Source organism: Lactuca sativa, chromosome 9 (assembly GCF_002870075.4).
Source record: "Lactuca sativa cultivar Salinas chromosome 9, Lsat_Salinas_v11, whole genome shotgun sequence".
Classification (NCBI taxonomy): Eukaryota; Viridiplantae; Streptophyta; class Magnoliopsida; order Asterales; family Asteraceae; genus Lactuca; species Lactuca sativa.
This window is the reverse complement of record NC_056631.2, coordinates 212258444-212277667: the sequence shown is the minus strand read 5'-3', so window position 1 is coordinate 212277667 and position 19224 is coordinate 212258444. Positions and strand designations below refer to the sequence as shown.

The following is a 19224-nucleotide window of genomic DNA, read 5'->3' as shown; positions in this document are numbered from 1 at the left end:
TTTTTTTAAAAAATACACCATATAATATTAATATGATTAATTGTTATATATATATATATATATATATATATATATATATATATATATATATATATATATATATATATATATATATATATATATATATATATATAACAATTAAACTGTAAAGTGAGTACAAGGAAACTAGCTATAAAATGATAGTTGAATGAGTGTCCCTTCTCACCCACGGCTTTCTTGTTTGGTGGTGGGTTGTTATTAGAACGGATCTGATAAGACATTGACTTCATTAAAAGTATAATGCTATTAAAGTAATTAAACCACCTTTTATAAAAATCTCACTCTTAGTTACTTTAAGAAATACATGAAAAGTATGCTAATCCATAAAATAACACAATATACTTTATAGTGATTAAAAACAAAAAAAAACACAAAAATAATATATAAATATTAAATAACTAGTTTATAACCTGTGGGAACCACGGTTACAAAATTAATTAAACTTTTATAATAAAAACTGAAAATTATTAACGAATTATTTTAAACTAATTATTAATTAACAGATATTTTTTAGTTATATAAAATTATAATCGTTGGTTCAAATAAATACGTGAAATTATATCGCCTTATAATATGTTTTAATCTAACTTAATTTTTTATTCTAATGATATTAATTTAATGTAATTAGAATGAGAAATTTGAAATTTAAAATGAAGAATCATTTGGTTGACAAGTGACATAATATTAATTAGGAGACCTAATATGGTGACACATGATAAAAAAAATTACATTTTTATTAGTATAGAGATATTTAAAATTACAAGAAAATGACAAATGCTCAATTGTATGAGAAAATGACAAATGATCGAAAGTTTGCCATTTATAGGTTTATTATAATTATATCTTACACATAAATCTAATTATCATGTGTAAGATTTATAAGTATACAAATTAAATATAGGAAATTTATAGCGGAAGTTTATTTGACATGATCAAATCCACATTAATTAAGACCGTTTGGAATGCCTTTTATGAACACGTACATGGTCTACATGGCCACAAACTGCGACCGTGCGCACCATCCCAATGTATCATTGTGGGTCGTGATCGTGATGGTTCGTGTTACCGAGAACGTTCAATTAAACGTATTTAGGCCTTTGACTCTTCTAATAAGTAGTTTGAAATATATTTTTTTTAATAATATTTACCTATAAATATCATCTCTTGATACCTTTTTATATTTCACACAACACCTTACATTCACACAATCTTTGTCTCATTTTATTGATATTCATACATTTGTGTTGCTTGTTCTTTCAATAAACATGGCTTCCAGAATGATGAATTGATCGGAAGAAAAAGAATAAAACTTAGCACACGCATGAGTGTCGGTTTCGTAAGAAGGAGATAATCAAATCTCTAGGGATTTTTTGGGGAAAATTTCTAAGCATTTTATATGGATTAATGGGTTGTCCGAGTCGAAAATATCTCAAATAAAAAATACACTTTATGGATAATTAAACCGAATCTACTATAATACTATGCATAAATCTATTTTGTGCATTGCTTTATCTAGTTTCATTTACTAATTTTATTTGGCACATGATTTGTGACCAAGCAGTACTATACAAAGTTACCCAAAAAGTAAAGGGCAGTGGACCCCACGACCCATATTTCAACCCAAATAATGGAGATAGGTTGAACCCGGTCTGGCTTCGTCTCCCTCTGTATCTCCCTCCATCACGTGAACCCTCCCCACAAATAATTCTCCCTCCGGCCACCACACTCTCTTCGACACGATACCCATTACCCACCCCCACCCCTATCCCCCTACGCCTCCAATATTCATCAATTATACAAACACCCACATGATTCTTCAGCTTAATCACCCTCCATTCTCGTTTCTTTCACTAGCAGGGTAGGGGGCAACACTTTTTGCTTAATGCCGATGTAGCTCACTGTATTATATTTCATAGCTCTGTAAGACATTGAAATTGAAACAAAGGTAATGGGAATCACGATGTTTCGTCAATTGATCATTATTTGTTACACTAATCAAACTACTCGTCTTTCTCTGGTGGGTGGAAACCACACCGCCGCCAGGTTTTGCACCCGCTAGATCCATTTCCTCGGTTGTTAATCGGTTTCATTTTAGATTCTCAGCTTATCAGTGCTTTGATCTTTCTCATCTTGTTGTCTTTTCGAGTTTTTCTGATCGAATTATGAATTTGGGTCGTGGGCATCGTGCGAGTAGCAATCCCAAGATCAGACAGATAAAGGGTCGTCCAGCAATTGGGTTGAATCCTGATTCTGTTTTGATATTCAGACTACCCAATTCGCGAGTTTTGGGTATAATCTCGAGGTCATTGTTTTTGGCTTTATTCATTCTCGTATTGCCTTCAATTGGGTCGCTTGTAAGAGATGCGTCTGAGGAAGATTCTCATGATTTTCTACCCATGGTGTTCAAAGATCTAGTGGTTGAAGGTCTTTACAAAGATGGACACAAGGGTCTCCTTCTGAGCTCTGGAATTGGTGATCTATTTGACAGTTTATGGTTCTTGAAAGACTATGGAATTGATCTTGTTACTGATTCGGATGCGGATCGACAAATGGTGATCCCTAATGAGGTGTTTGATTTTGTATTTGCTTCGAGTTTTGAGAACATGAAGTTCATCAATAGGGTTGTGAAGGTTGATGGAATTGTAGTTATGCCACTAGGGAACTATTATGATCGATCTTATGAGTTCTTGAAACAATCGAATTATAAGATTGCGTATCTTAGACAGTTTGATTCGATTACTGTGGTAGCAATGAGGAAGATAGATTGTGAAGGGGAAGAGAATGTGTTTGGTGGATGAATTGCTCTTGGAATGTAATAATTAAAAGGTAAAGAAGCTAAAGAGATGAAGGTTTGGCTGCGCATCAATGGCGTATTTGTTCAAGACTTGCTCTATATCATGTTATGAAAAATATCTGTAGTATATTCAGTATGGGTTATCTAGTGGCAAGAGTTATAAAATATTAATCACTCTGTATTATGGATTTCTTTTTATGTCTATGTAATAATTAACATTATTTTTTCGAAACTTGTAATTTAAGTTCCTATCTATTATGGCTTGTTTGGTAAAGAACTTTTAGGAACTTATTCTCTTTGACCTTTTAAAAAATAGATTTTACAAAATCTAAGTATGAGTTTAAAGTTTTATTTTCCAACATATTGTTCATATTTCAATAGCTATTTAAGAAACGATATTCTTCGGTTGACATCTATTGGAATTTGATTGAACCGTTTCAATCATTATCCATTATCTTGGGTTTTGTGAACCGATCAAAATCCAATTTATTATAGACAACTGAACGAAGAAATGCAACTTGAGATTAGATTAAATTACTTTTATCTACTATTTTCGTATCAAATTGATAGTCTACTTTTGACTTTTAAAATCTTTTTTTCTTCAACTTTAACCTTAAATAATTTTGTTTTTGATAGATAACATTTAATGCAAAATATATGAATGGATTATATTTTAAATGCTTTTTCATTGTTTTAAGTTTTATCAAGTAATATATAACACAAATAAAAATATTTAAGGTTAAAGTTGAAAAAAAAAGACTTCAAAAGTCAAAAGTGAACTATCAATTTGGGACGGAGGGAGTATTTGATATATTCTATTAGTTATCTATTATCCCAACGATTCTAATCCAATTTTTACTTTCCAGTAAAAACCGAATATAATTATGATAAATAAATCCAAAATCGTATAAAATTGGGTTAAATAAGACTAACAAACGCCACTTCAACTTCATCGACGAAGGTTCAAAGTTTGACCAAAATACAATAGAAAAAAACATTTAAACTTTATAGTTCAATTGGGTGGTAAGTGGATATAACATTGGATGGTAATCACGGGCTGACCTAATCTACTTGGTGTTTGCTTGGTGTCTCGGTGTGGCACGAGGAATTCCTCAAAAATTACCGTCAAGTGCAAATTTTAGTGTAAATTCGTCACAAATCCATTAACAAATCCGTTGGAAATTTGTCACGAATCCGTTGGAAATCTGTAACACTCTAAATTTTCAAATAAAAAATTCATTTTAAAACCACACAAAACACAGTTTTATATTTCTCAAACCCAAGTTTATACTTGTTCAAAACACAAGACGATAAAAATGTTTGACAATATTCCAGAATCCTCAAAACAAAATCTCTAGCTGGTGTGTACAATCATGTCGGCGCCTTCCCGCGATCCTTAGATGTACCTGAAACACATTTCACACAACACTGTAAGCACGAAGCTTAGTTAGTTCCCTAAAATACCACACACAAATAAATAGCCTCTTATGGCTATATCTTGATAAGGAACCTCCGGTCATGTGTCTCAGTGAAGACCCTCCGGTCTCACAACTCGGTTGGACCCTCTGGTCCTATCTCAATAAATGCATAGAATAATATGCAATATAAATCACAAAGATAGAAAGCATGATACGTGTCCCAATATACGCACATAAGACCCTCCGGTCGATAACACAAATAAGACCCTCCGATTGCGCAGTGATTACCACTCATGTAAGTATATTGAGAAGGCTCACCTTGTCGGTAAGGCAAGTATGTCTCGTACTCAACGGTCGGTCTAGACTACGCCTACATATATCATAATTATCCCTAATTTATAATTTATAATAACAAATCCAAAGATGTTAAGCTAACCCCTTTACTAACTCTCGGAAAGGGTGAAAGACCATTTTACCCCTCCATGGTCTCCAAAGTCCACAACTTGACCAAGCCTAAAAGTCAACGGGAGTCAATGCTGAAGTCAACAGTCAATGTTGACCCAACTCGTCAAGTGCATCTATGCGACTCGTTGAGTTTCTCCTATTCTCAGAAAATATGAAAAAGACCAACTCAACTCGCCGAGTTGTCTCACCAACTCGTCGAGTTTGTACAACGTCCAGGACAATGGGGGAAACCCTAACCAACTCGTCGAGTTCCTTTAGCCCAATCACTCATTCAGAGACTTTTTAGTGAGACTAAATCCCCAAACTCTAGATCTAGCCTTCTAAGGCTGAAATACCACGTAAAGCTACAAGCTTTACGTCTATGCATGACATCTAGGGCTAAGTATTCCAAGACAAAGCTCAACAAAGGGTTTAAGGCATGGAAGTTGGCCAAAGCTTGATAAAGCTTGAATCTTTAGGCCTAAGGGACCTAGTATTGTCTAGATCTGAAGTCTCATCTTCAAAGCATGCTCAAACAACTAAATGACTCAAAGAGAAGATATAAAATGGCCATAAACTCCCTAGTGGAGAGATCTAACAAACAAGTCGTCAAGGTAATGCCTTTTTACCTTCAAAGGGCTGCTACCACTGAATAAATGCTGGATCCAAAGACTCCTTCTCGTTCTAGGCCCTCTACTCTTCAAGCTCCTTCAAATAATGCACCAAAACACACACTCTTAGCCTTTCTCTCTCTCTCTCTCTCTCTCTCTCTCTCTCCATCTCTCTCTTACAGTGGATGAGAGCTTGATTAGGGTTTCTCTCAGGGTGGTAAGGTGATTGTAACACCCAAAGTCAGGAAGGCCAAGAAAGGAAAGGAAACCCTAAGTTTAATGGACGAATCGTTGAGTCCAAGGAGGAACTCGGTGAGTCCGAGCGGGATCCAGGTCAAGGAGTAAGTGACCGACTCGGCGAGTCGGCCAAGGAGACTCGACGAGTCTGGTCTGAATGAGGAAAACCCTAAATCCGGGACTTGGAGCCTATTTAAACGTCTCATTCTCTCCCCTAGGGTTCCTTTACTGCCTCTTTCACCCAGAACACCGAACCCTAAGCCCCATTGTTGCTCATTCAAGCTTCCAAGCCATTTTAGGTGATTTGAAGGAAGAAGGAAGAGGGGAATCATTAAAGCTTTAAGGATTTGACCTTAGATCTGGAGTTTGTGGAACCTTTCTGAGTTATTGAAGGTACTAAGTCGTTTCCTTCATGTAGATCTATTCTAGTTGGGAGTTTAGGGGCTTTTTAGCCATGATTAGTTATCCATTTGAGTTGGAAGCCAGATCTGAAGTTGCTACTTTGGATCTAAGCATATTTTGGTCTTGTGAAGCATAAAGTAACTATCCTTGAGTTAATTGTAGAGCCTCCTTGCCCTTCGAGTTGAGACTCGAATCAGTGAGTCAAGTGGAGACTCGGTGAGTCGGACAGGTCAGGACTCGGAAATCGGTAGACTCGGCGAGTCATGGACTGACTCGGCGAGTCGAGTCGCGAATGGAAGGATGCTGAGCATATGAACTCGGCGAGTCAGTAGGTTGACTCGAGGAATAGGATTGACCTGGAAGGTTAACCTTGACCAGGACTTTGACTTCGGCCAGCGTTGACTGGGTTGACTGTCGGGGGTCAATTAGACTAAGTGTTGCATAGATATTGGTAGCTCGGGGAGCTAGTGGAGCAGGAGTTCAGGAATTTGTCGGGATCAGCTAGAGGGGCTATCAGCAAGTTCAACAAGTGCAGGTGAGTTTCCCTTTTGTGTGAATGGGTCTACGGCCACAATACCGGCCCATATAGTTATGAGTAGAAGACCCGGGGGTTAGCCCTAGGCACAGTATGCTAGTATGATATTCATGACGAGGTCCAATGATAGCGGGCGGGTGCCCAAGGAATGGTTTATGTGATAGTTATACTTGCTATCTGTGTGATACTTGTATGTGCCTGGTAGGGAGGTGAGTGAGGGCGAGGTCTCGTAACTCACCGATAGCAGATTGTGGATGGTGTTCCACATCTCATTAGCAGCAGATCATGGGCGAAGCCCAAGTTAGGGAAGGAGTGAGGGTGGGTTGGGCCCGTACTTCATTATCAGCAGGAGTATGGACGGGGTTCCATGACTCATCAGTAGCAGGACACGGGCGAGGCCCAGCGACAGGCGAGGCCTTAGGACAAGATCTGTTAGTATGTGTTTAGCTTATGTGATGTGTTATGTTTGTGTGCTATTATATGTTAGCGGGCAAGGCCTAAGTGAAACAGATCTGTATCCGAGCGGGGCTCGAAGCCAGGCGGGGCCTGGAGCGGCGGGGCCGTTGTAGCGGGCGAGGTCCGAGGTAGGGGCGAGGCCCAGGATAGCGGGCGTGGCCCAGTGTGTGCAGTGTGTGGTTATGCATGGTATGTGGTAGGGTAGGGAACTCACTAAGCTTCGTGCTAACGGTTTTCAGTTTTGGTTTCAGGTACTTCCGGTAGCGAAGGGGAGAGCTCGGGGTGATCGCATGGCACACACCATATATTAGACAGCCTGGGAATGTTTACTCTGATAACGAACATGTGTTTTGGAAATTAATACTCTGATTATGTTTGGGATTGATGACTTTGCTTTAAGTAATGTTTTATTAAAAGAAATTTTTAGTCTTAAATTTTGGGACGTTACAAGTTGGTATCAGAGCCTTGGTTTGAGGGATTCAGACATACTCTCGGGTGTGCCTGAACCAAACTAAGAGGTCGGATAAAAAGTTTTCAAAAATGAAAAGACAGTTTTGTAAAAAGGAAGTTTTTAGAATGAAACAGTTTTAGAAAAGCAAAAAGAATTCGGAAAGAAAAGAACTTTGAAAAAAAAAGAGGGTGTGGTGCATGCAATCAGCCGAGCTCAAGTAAGTACCCCAAAATACCCATACAAGTTTATGTTATGATTATCAGTTAGTAGAACAACATGCTAGATTAGGACTAAGGAACTAAGGAGGATGCCTTATGTTCCTATTATATGTGCTTTGAACTGCATGATAATGCTGATTCTTGCTATGAGATTATGATTGATTGAGTATGTTATGGTTAGATTTTCCCTTGTCTGAATGCTGCTTGCTTTGTGCATTGTGGGATTCTGAGTGATGGGAGTTAGCCATTAGGTGAATACATCACGTCACATGTGATCAGGTTTGAATAATCTCAGAGTGCTGGATTTGGCCGTATTGCGCAGCTCTCGTTTGAGTCCAACCGTTGTAGGGACGAGTCATTTATTTGAAGGATTATCTGAGCCTCGTCACATGAGATGGTATCCAGGTAGTGGCTAATTGGCATCACAAGGAGACCTTCAGTAGCTGAGGACTGGTTTGAGTTGAGTCAGAGGTTTCCCTAGGGTAAGCCTAAGATGAGATAGTGCTGGGAGCAGTAGTAGTGGAAAAGGGACTTGGTGGAGTCGAAGCAATTCTTGAGGAAAGTACAGATAGATGTGGAAGGTAGTATGGGCCCGTACTACTGAAAGCAGAGGATTCGTACTCGATTCGGGAAAGGCCGAGACAAGACCGGGAACCTGGTAGTGCGTGTGTTTGGTCTCGCAGTAGCTATAAGTATTCTGATAGATGATGTATTATATTTTCAGCATGGTGACGTTGCGAGAGAGACCAGTGAGCGGACCAGGCGCCGGAGAGGGATCAGGCTCGGGTTCAGGAGCCGAGCAGCTTGAGGAGCGAATGAGGGAGTTGATATCAGCCGAGGTTACGCGCAGTATTCTAGATCAGACTCCTGTGATCTTTGGCACGGTCAAGGAGGGTATATTGGAGATTTTGGATGAGAGGCTGGGAGCCTTCCGTACGGAGATGATGGCTTTGATGGGAGTGCGTACCTTGACATTTCGAGAGTTCAGGGCTTGCGGGGCACCAGATTATCATGGGGCTAGGGACCCCATCGCTAGCAGCAGATGGTTGGCTGATGTTGCCAACGCATTCCGTACGAGCCGGTGTCCTGAGGGGGACAAGGTCAGACTCGCTTCCTGTCTTCTGAAGGACAGAGCAAGGGATTGGTGGGAGGAGATTGGTCATGCTCTGGGGATGATGCCACGTTGGACGCGATGACTTGGAGCGATTTCTCGGCCAGGTTCAGGGCGGAGTTTTCGCTGATTGTTGAGGTACAGCAGTTGGCACGGGAGTTTCAGGATTTGACGCAGACCACTGAGACTGTGGCGGAGATCACCGCCAAGTTCATGGAGAGGGCTCTTCTTGTACCGCAGTATGTTGCGGACGAGGAGATGAAGAAGGCCCGATACCATGAGATGTTAAGGGCTGACATCAGGGAGTTCGTGAGTAGGTCCGACTGTAAGACGTTGGAAGATATGATTTCTCGGGCTAGAGAGAGGGAGATTGATTTGGAGCAGATCCGGAAGAGGAAGCCGGATGAGGTTCAGATAGCCGCGGATTTGGGCAAATGGCCCAAGGGGTCGGATTCGATATCGAGGGATTATCAGGACCGCAGCCGATGCGGGAAGTGTGGCAGGGCACAAGGGGGCGCGTGCAGGGGTGGTAGCGGTGGTGAGTCTGGCTGCTTCAAGTGCGGTCGGACTGGTCATTTCAGCAGTGATTGTACTGTTACCACCACTCAGGGATCCTACTTGATATGTTTTCACTGCAATCAGCAGGGCCACAAGAAGGCCCAGTGCCCTAGTTTGCTTCCGGTAGGACGGGTGATGACACCTGCCCCTGGAACTTTGTGGATCATAGACGGCCGTCAAGGCCGTGCAGAGGCGCCTGCGGTAGGAGGTAGGGCTTTTCAGATAACTACCTTGGAGGCGCGAGCAGCATCGAACGTTGCAGGTATGTGATTTCCGTTTTCGGTTCTTTTATTTGTGCATGATTATATTGTTATGGTTCTGCATCGTTATCGGTATGAGTAATTTTTTTTGAGCGGCTTGATTGTGATCGAGTTATATGCTATCTGTATACCTTGGATATTTGAATGGTAGTTAGGGGATGTGCCCTATTGGGGGAGGTTGCTTAAGATGCAGTAACTGTAGCATGTGTGGGAGGGACTTGGTATGTCTCGCTAGTTTGGAGCCATATAGTTGTAGAAATGGACTGGTTAGATCCCTAGCTATGGTAAGCTTGGGGTTCCTCAGCAGGTTGATTATGGAATGGTAGCGAGGATTGGGATTTCTTTTCGAGCATTGAGCAGCAAGGGTTAAGCAGGATCGAAGTGGGGGAGAATCCTCCGAGCGTGAAAGGGTAAGAGCACGCAAATCCATAATGAGTGCGCGGCCTCCAAGAAGGAAAAGAAGTGGTACAACGTTTGATGGATTGAGGAGTTCAGGGTTAGAAGTTTGAGAAGCTCCCCTTCAACCAGTGCGTGTATTGATGATGGTTAGTATGTGGTTAGGAATTCAGGTTGGAGGATCGCCTGTAGGACTCGAGTGAGTCAGAAGGAGGATCTTGCGAACTGATAACACGGGGTGCTTTCGTACTAGCAGTCAATGGTGGAAAGTGTTGTAAGACTACGGGGCAACCATAACATTCACTAGCAGTCAGTGGTGGAAGGTGTTGTAAGACTACGTGGCAACCATAGCATTCACTAGCAGTCAATGATGGAAAGTGTCGTAAGACTATGGGGCAGCCGTAGCATTCACTATCAGTCAGTGATGGAAGGTGATGTAAGACTGCGGGTAAGCCATAGCATTCCATAGTAGCTTCGTTGGCGGAGTTGGGGCGAGCCCTTATCTCCTAGTGATCGGATAGGGATCAGGAATGGGTAGTGGATGAGAATGATAGGGAGTTTGCCTGTATAGCCCTAGAGAGGTGAGACCTTGGGAGAGGCCGCTCCAGGATATAGAGGCGGGTGAGACCCGTGGGCGAGGCTCGTGAGTTTTAGCAGCACAAGTGGGACCTGGTAGGGACCTTAGTGTCAAGATAGGGGATCGGGGATCCCAGGAATTATAGTGCCTGTATGGAAGAATAGATTGAGCAGTTATAGGTGGTTGAAGTTTCTTCGAAAGTCGCTGCGAGCGATTAGGAGTTGTGTTGGGTCTAGTTACCGGTGGGAGCCGGTAATCCAGATATTGATAGGTTGGTAGGGACCAGGGTGGTCTCCGTTCATCCGGAAGTCAGATGAGGAATGGCAAAATTTTCAGTCAGTAGTAGTGCGGGTAAGCAGTCTATGGTGGAATTCAGTTAGTTGATCGTGGGGTGCTCGACACCAAATTATAGTAGAAAGAAATGCCCAGTGGATACTGGCGATAATGACTCGTACTGGAAGTAGCGGGAGTAATCGATTTGGTGAAGAGAGGATCTTCACAGTGACAGAGGAAATAGTTGGTTATGGAGCATCGCCTTGGGAAGGCAAGGAAATCGCGCAAGGAAAGAAGGGGTGAACCCCTATGGGTTCAGTGCAGTACTCGGTGAGTACCAGAAGGATTGTCGGTTGAGTAAGTTGTGTTTCCAGAATGTTCAGGGTCAGGGTTGACCAGAGACTAATATCCGCAAGGATTGATGTTAGTCAGAATGACCGGGCGGAAGACCAGCGAAGGTAGACAGCTGGTGTTGGTGTAATTAGTAAGGTATTGGAAGCAGATCGCATGCGGTGGGCCATAGCAAACTTCGAGGACGAATTTTAGTTTAAGTGGGGAAGAGTTGTAACACCCAAAGTCAGGAAGGCCAAGAAAGGAAAGGAAACCCTAAGTATAATGGACGACTCGTCGAGTCCAAGGAGGAACTCGGCGAGTCCGAGCGGGATCCGGGTTAAGGAGTAAGTGACCGACTCGGCGAGTCGGCCAAGGAGACTCGGCGAGTCTGGTCTGAACGAGGAAAACCCTAAATCCGGGACTTTGAGCCTATTTAAACATCTCATTCTCTCCCCTAGGGTTCCTTTACTGCCTCTTTCACCCAAAACACCGAACCCTAAGCCCCATTGTTGCTCATTCAAGCTTCCAAGCCATTTTTGGGTGATTTGAAGGAAGAAGGAAGAGGGAAATCATTGAAGCTTCAAGGATTTGGCCTTAGATCTGGAGTTTGTGGAACCTTTCTGAGTTATTGAAGGTACTAAGTCGTTTCCTTCATGTAGATCTATTCTAGTTGGGAGTTTTGGGGCTTTTTAGCCATGATTAGTTATCCATTTGAGTTGGAAGCTAGATCTGAAGTTGCTACTTCGGATCTAAGCATATTTTGGCCTTGTGAAGCATAAAGTAACTGTCCTTGAGTTGATTGTAGAGCCTCCTTGCCTTAAACCCTATTTTATGGTGTGTTTAGCCTAGATCTCCTTCTCTATACGTAAAGTTTGCAACTTTACGTGAGGAATAGGCTTGGGAAGGGCAGATCTATATTTTGGAGTCCATGCATGACTCAAAAGCCCTCTGCATGTTCGAGGATCTGAATGGACTCGACGAGTAGCATGAAGATTAGGAGCAAATCGACGAGTGGGATGAACAGCTCGTCGAGTCAGATGAAGATTGCCTTGTACTCGGCGAGTCTGTTCTAAGACTCGGCGAGTCAGGTCGCAAAACCCCAAACCCTTCGAGTTGAGACTCGAATCAGTGAGTCGAGTGGAGACTCGGTGAGTCGGACAGGTCAGGACTCAGAAATCGGTAGACTCGGCGAGTCATGGACTGACTCGGCGAGTCATGTCGCGAATGGAAGGATGCTGAGCATATGAACTCGGCGAGTCAGTAGGTTGACTCGGCGAGTAGGGTTGACCTGGAAGGTTGACCTTGACCAGGACTTTGACTTCGACCAGCGTTGACTGGGTTGACTGTCGGGGGTCAATTAGACTAAGTGTTGCATTGATATTTGTAGCTCGGGGAGCTAGTGGAGCATGAGTTCAGGAAGTTGCCGGGATCAACTAGAGGGGCTATCAGCAAGTTCAACAAGTGCAGGTGAGTTTCCCTTTTGTGTGAATGGGTCTACGGCCACAATGCCGGCCCATGTAGTTATGAGTAGAAGACCTGGGGGTTAGCCCTAGGCACAGTATGCTAGTATGATATTCAGCACGAGGTCCAATGATAGCGGGCGGGTGCCCAAGGAATGGTTTATGTGATAGTTATATTTGTTGTCTGTGTGATACTTGTATGTGCCTGGTAGGGAGGTGAGTGAGGGCAAGGTCCCGTAACTCACCGATATCAGAGTGTGGATGTTGTTCCACATCTCATTAGCAGCAGATCAGGGGCGAGGCCCAAGTTAGGTAAAGAGTGAGGGTGGGTTGGGCCCGTACTTCACTATCAGCAGGAGTATGGACAGGGTTCCATGACTCATCAGTAGCAGGACAAGGGCGAGGCTCAAAGACAGGTGAGGCCTTAGGACAAGATCCGTTAGTATGTGTTTAGCTTATGTGATGTGTTATATTTATGTGCTATTATATGTTAGCGGGCGAGGCCCTGTGACAGGAGAGGCCTAAGTGAAACATATATGTATCCGAGCGGGGCTTGAAGCCAGGCGAGGCCTGGAGCGGCGGGGCCGTTGTAGCGGGCGAGGCCCGAGGTAGGGGTTGAGGCCCAGGATAGCGGGTGTGGCCCAGTGTGTGCAGTATGTGGTTATGTATGGTATGTGGTGGGGTGGGGAACTCACTAAACTTTGTGCTTACGGTTTTCAGTTTTGGTTTCAGGTACTTCCGGTAGCAGAGGGAAGAGCTCGGGGTGATCGCATGACACACACCATAGATTAGACAGCCTGGGAATGTTTACTCTGATAACAAACATGTGTTTTGGAAATTAGTACTCTGATTATGTTTGGGATTGATGACTTTGCTTTAAGTAATGTTTTATTAAAAGAAATTTTTAGTCTTAAATTTTGGGACGTTACAAGTTGGTATCAGAGCCTTCGTTTAAGGGATTCGGGCATACTCTCGGGTGTGCCTGAACTCAAACTAAGGGGTCGGATAAAAAGTTTTGAAAAATGAAAAGACAGTTTTGTAAAAAGGAAGTTTTTAGAATGAAACAGTTTTAGAAAAGCAAAAAGAATTCAGAAAGAAAAGAACTTTGAAAAAAAAAAGAAAAAAAAAGAAAAAGGGTGTGGTGCATGCAATCAGCCGAGCTCAAGTAAGTACCCCAAAATACCCATACAAGTTTATGTTATGATTATCAGTTAGTAGAACAACATGCTAGATTAGGACTAAGGATCTAAGGAGGATGCCTTATGTGCCTGTTATATGTGCTTTGAACTGCATGATAGTGCTGATTAGACAATAGTAGGATAGGCTGTTTAGGTTATGCTTGAGTTTATGAGTTTGTGTTGCATGCTAGTTCAGATTCTTGCTATGAGATTATGATTGATTGAGTATGTTATGGTTAGATTTTCCCTTGTCTGAATGCTGCTTGCTTTGTGCATTATGGGATTCTGAGTGATGGGAGTTAGCCATTAGGTGAATACGTCGGGTCACATGTGATCAGGTTTGAATAATCTCAGAGTGCTGGATTTGGCCCTATTGCGCAGCTCTCGTTTGAGTCCAACCGTTGTAGGGATGAGTCTTTTACTCGAAGGATTATCAGAGCCTCATCACATGTGATGGTATCCAGGTAATGGCTAATTGGGATCACAAGGAGACCTTCAACAGTTGAGGACTGGTTTGAGTTGATTAAGAGGTTTTACAATTCTCCCCCACTAGTGAAGGGTCTAGTTAATGGTATGGTCTAGGCTTTCATTGTAATAGGTTCTTTTGAGTCTGTACGTAGTTTTGGTAGGTTGGTTGTTAGTTTACGGCCAAGTAGTGAGTTTCCGGCCGTAAGCCTGTTTACGGCCGTAAACCCAGAGTCGGCCCAATTCCACTATATATAGGGGTTATGTAGGTCATTTATGGTTGTTGATGCCACAATAGTTCACGGTCATAGAGCAAGTTGTACCAGACGTTTTTATGCAATATAAGCATGTGCAAGCTTGTTTCAATTATGTTTCTACTTTGTTTCTCATTCCACTGATTTTGTGATTGTTTGATCATTGGTAAAGATCCGTTTTCAGGACCTTACAACTAGAATCAGACTTCGCCCTCGAAGTCATTCTCCGGAAACAACTCTGGGTACTGCTCACGCATCTCGGACTCCGACTCCCAAGTCCACTCGGATCTCCTCCGATGCTGCCACTAGACCTGAACTAAAGGCACCTCTTTATTCCTCAAGACCCTCACCTTCTTATCCAAAATCGCCACCAACTTCTCAATTTAGTTTAGGAGATCATCAACCTGAATGTCCACTAAAGGGACCACTGCCATCTTGTCGGCTACACATATCCTTAGCTGGGACGCATGGAAGGTGTTATGAATCTAGCTCAACTCTGTAGGCAACTCTACCCGATAAGCTACCTTACCTACTCGGGCAATCACTCTAAATTGGCTAATGTATCTAGGCCCCATCTTGCCCCACTTCCTGAATCGGATCACCCCTTTCCATGGGGATACCTTCAGGAGGACAAAAACACCGACCTAGAATGTCTCTGGTCTGCGTAACTCTTTTAACGACTCTTGGTCGTCAGTAACCTCTGTCTGACCTGTTGGATTTGCTTTCTCATCTTGAGCACTATCTCAGTGCTCCTCATCACTCTCTGTCCGACCTTACCCTAATAGATGGGTGTCTGACACCTCCTTCCAAATAAATTCTCAAAGGGAGGCATACCAATACTAGAGTGATGGTTGTTGTTGTATGAAAACTCAGCCAATGGAAAGTAAGTGTCCTGACTCCCACTAAAATCCATAACACATGCGCGTAGCATGTCCTTGAGCGTCTGAATCATCCGCTCGCTCTGCTCGTCTGTCTGTGGGAGGTATGCAGTGCTGAAATGCAGTTAGGTGCCCAACTCCTCATGAAATGTCTTCCAGAACCTGGAAGTAAAATGCACATCACGATTTGACACTATCGATGTTGGCATCCCATGTCGTGCCACCACCTCTCTAACGTAGACCTTGGCTAATTTCTCTACAGAAAAGCTCTCACTTATAGCCAGGAAGTGAGCACTCTTTGTCGACCGATATACAATCACCCATATCGCATCGCCGCCCCGCGCAGTCTTTGGCAACTTGGTAATAAAATCCATAGAGATTTGTTCCCACTTCCACAAGGAATCTACAAAGGCTGCAACTGGCCATGAGGATGCTGGTGCTCTACCTTGACCTGACGACATGTCAAGCGTCTCTCGACTGCCCATGCCACATCTATCTTCATATAGGGCCACCAATAATCCTTTTTCAAGTCCAAATACATCTTGGTGGCCCTATGATGAATCGATAATCTTGACCTATGCGCCTCCTCCATCAAAATCTGTCGAGCTCCACCTGAATATGGCACCTATACCTGCCCATAGAAGGTCATAAGCCCCCGAATATCAATCTTAAACTTAGAAATCTGCCCGATCACCCATTCTCTCTTACAGTTCTTTGGTCTCATGGCCACCACTTGGTCCTCTCGAATGGTATCTAAGACTAGGGTCATCACCGTCATCCTCATGCACACATCTCAGATCGGAGCACTCGCTGCCCTACAACTCAGGGCATCAGCTACCACATTAGCCTTGCTAGGGTGATACAAAATCTCACATTTATTGTCTATCACTACATCCATCCACCTCCTCTGTCTCATATTTAGGTTGGGATGATCCATAAGGTACTTCAGATTCTTATGGTCCGTGTATATGGTATGCCAGACACCATAGAGATAGTGGCGCCAAATCTTAAGGGCGAATACCACCACCCCAAATCCAAGTCATGAATGGGATACCTCGTCTTGTGAGGCTTCACCTGGCTCGACGCATATGCGATCACATGCTCCCTCTGCATCAACATGAAACCCATCCCCGATATGGATGCATCACAGTAGAATAAAAAGTCCTCTACTCCCTCTGGAAGAGCTAACACTGGAGCCTCACACAATCGCTGGCGAAGAGTCTCGAATGATGTCTACTGCTCAGGCCCCCAAGTAAAGATAATACCCTTCCTCATCAATTTGGTGAAAGGGACGACAATCTTGGAGAAATCTTTGATAAAACTCGGATAGTAGCCTGCCAGGCCCAGAAATCCCTTGATCTCGGATGGGGATCTCGGCAGTCGGCACCTCCCATCGCATATCTGCCTCAATCTTGGCCGCGTCGACCAAAATCCCATTATGGTTAACGAGGTGTCCCAAAAACTGGACCTCTGGTAACCAGAAATCACACTTGGAGAATTTGGCATAAAGCCTCTCCATCCTCAACAACCCAAGAATCTCCCGCAGATGCTCCTCGTGCTATTCCTTAGACCTCGAGTACACCAAAATGTCATCGATGAACACGATCACCGATCGATACAACATGGGCATGCACACCCGGTTCATGAGGCCCATGAACGCTACTGGTGTATTGGTGAGCCCGAAACGCATCACCACGAACTCGTAATGTGCATAGCGTGTCCGAAAGGTCGTCATTTAGATTTTGCAATACATTTTGGTGTCAAGCAAACATTGATTGAACACAGATGTAAAACTATACTTTATCAATATCTTGGTTGTTGTACTTTGATTACTATTATGCAATTGTTGTGATACTGTACATGACGTCATCCGCCCCCAAACGTTTCCGTCGTTCCGGTTTGGGGGTGTGACAGATTGGTATCAGAGCATTGTTTATAGTGAACTAAGTATATCGGACCACAAAAGATATACAACTATAAATACAAATGGGGCTGAAACGCTATGACTAAAAGTATACTTTTAAAATACAAGTATTTTTGTCAAAGCATATGAACATGCATACATACCAGAAGCAATATCACAGTAAGAAATACATAAAAGTATTTAGATGAGTTGGACCGTGCTGTTAAACCTTGATAGTTATGTAATCATATTTGGAATAAATATAGCCTGATCAACTATATTTATTTGAGATACGACTAACATGTGTTTGGGAGTGATCGTAGTGTTGCAACAAGTCTAAAACTTACCAAATCTATACACAAGAGGAACTCTAGAAACAAGCATAAATTTAAAATACTATAGAAGTATTTTATGGCACTATAACACTACAACAACATTTAGGCCTCAATAGTTACATAAACTAATAGTCGAGAAAGGCCTTCTTATCAAAATCAATCATGTGAAAACAAAGTACCCTTACTAGTAGATCTATAATTACTAAGTGTATACGTATGAGTTATATATAATTAAGATTTTATAGACTTAGAATTTGTGATTTAGGTTTACTTCCTATTACTTTTTTGGTTGTGGACATAGAGTAGGATCACTTATTCGAAGGTCAATTTGGTCTTGGTTATATATAATTCGTATACACTATGTGATTATAGGAGGACCTGGTATGGAATACACAATACAAATTTGTTACAAGTGTTGATATAATTTCATAAATTGAAATTTGCGACTGTTTACTTATATTAGTAGACTTCTATTGTAAATTGCTTAATAAAACACTATAAAAGTTAGGTTATGATGTGTTTAGAACTAAGATATATCTTGTTCAATATCACCTGACTCATAACTACTATAGAGGACTTATCATCACTTCCTCTCTAAATCTTATAGAAAAAGATGCCGCCACGTAAATCAATCAGGCGTGTCAACAACACTCCACTAACTCCACCACCGCTACCACCTCCATAGTATGACCCTGTTGTTTTCCAAGCAATAGTAACAGCCGTTGTGGCAGCCGCCATGACGCAAATCAATGCAAGTGGTGCTAGTGGGGCGAGTAGTGGTGCTAACCCTTATAATCATGGAGAAAGTCACGGACACCCAAGGGAGTATTCCTATAAAGACTTCACGAATGCCAAACCCAAATCCTTCGATGACAATGGAGGTGTCATTGGTCTAACACGATGGTTCAAGAAAACCGAATCGGTGTTTGAAATCTATGCGTGCCTTGATGCTAGCAAAGTGAAATTTGCAGCATGCACTTTCATAGACATAGCCCTCTCTTGGTGGAATGGCTATGTCAAGTCATTGTCTATCCCAATAGCACTTACCATGAGCTGAGAAGTCTTAAAGGTCTTAATTCTAGCAGAGTACTGCCCGAGGGGCGAGGTGCAAAAGTTAGAACAAGAACTCTGGGGTCTAACGATGAAGGACTCTAACATTGCTTCTTATACTGCCAAATTTAGTGACCTGGATATTCTATGTCCTGGAATGGTCACATCGGAGAGTAAGAAAGTGGAAAGGTATATCTGGGAACTATCTCCTCAGATCCAAGGGAACATGATTGCTACCAACCCACTTACTTTCGATAGTGCCAAACGTTTGGCACAAACACTAGTAGATCATGGAGTTCGTCAAGGCTTCATGACAACCATCCTGGAGAAACCCAAAGAAAGTGGCAACAAAAAGAAATTTGTGAACAAAAGAAAGGGGCAATCGTTGCAAGAGCCCGCAAAGAAGCAACAGACGGTGGCAGTCCACGCTGCTATTGTTCCTGTTGTTCCTGCTACTCCAACACCCCCGAGTCGATATGCTGGAACCTTGCCAAAGTGTAACAAGTGCAACTTTCATCACAAGGGAGTTTTCTGGGAAATGCACTGTAAAAACTGCAATAGGAAGGGGCATGCCACCCGTTTCTGTAA

At 42.6% G+C, this 19224-nt stretch overlaps 1 protein-coding gene across 1 annotated transcript; it reads left to right on the top strand.

Moving 5' to 3' along the window:
• Positions 1-2201: 2201 nt before the first annotated feature.
• On the top strand, positions 2202-2837 carry LOC111899043 (uncharacterized). The gene has a single exon (XM_023894926.2). It carries the CDS (start codon positions 2202-2204, stop codon positions 2835-2837), a length of 636 nt encoding a protein of 211 aa, XP_023750694.1.
• The last annotated feature ends 16387 nt before the right edge of the window (positions 2838-19224 follow it).

Bases quoted from the DNA above. Each gene is read 5' to 3' on its own strand.
- LOC111899043 (XM_023894926.2), top strand. From the start codon at position 2,202: ATGAATTTGGGTCGTGGGCATCGTGCGAGTAGCAATCCCAAGATCAGA.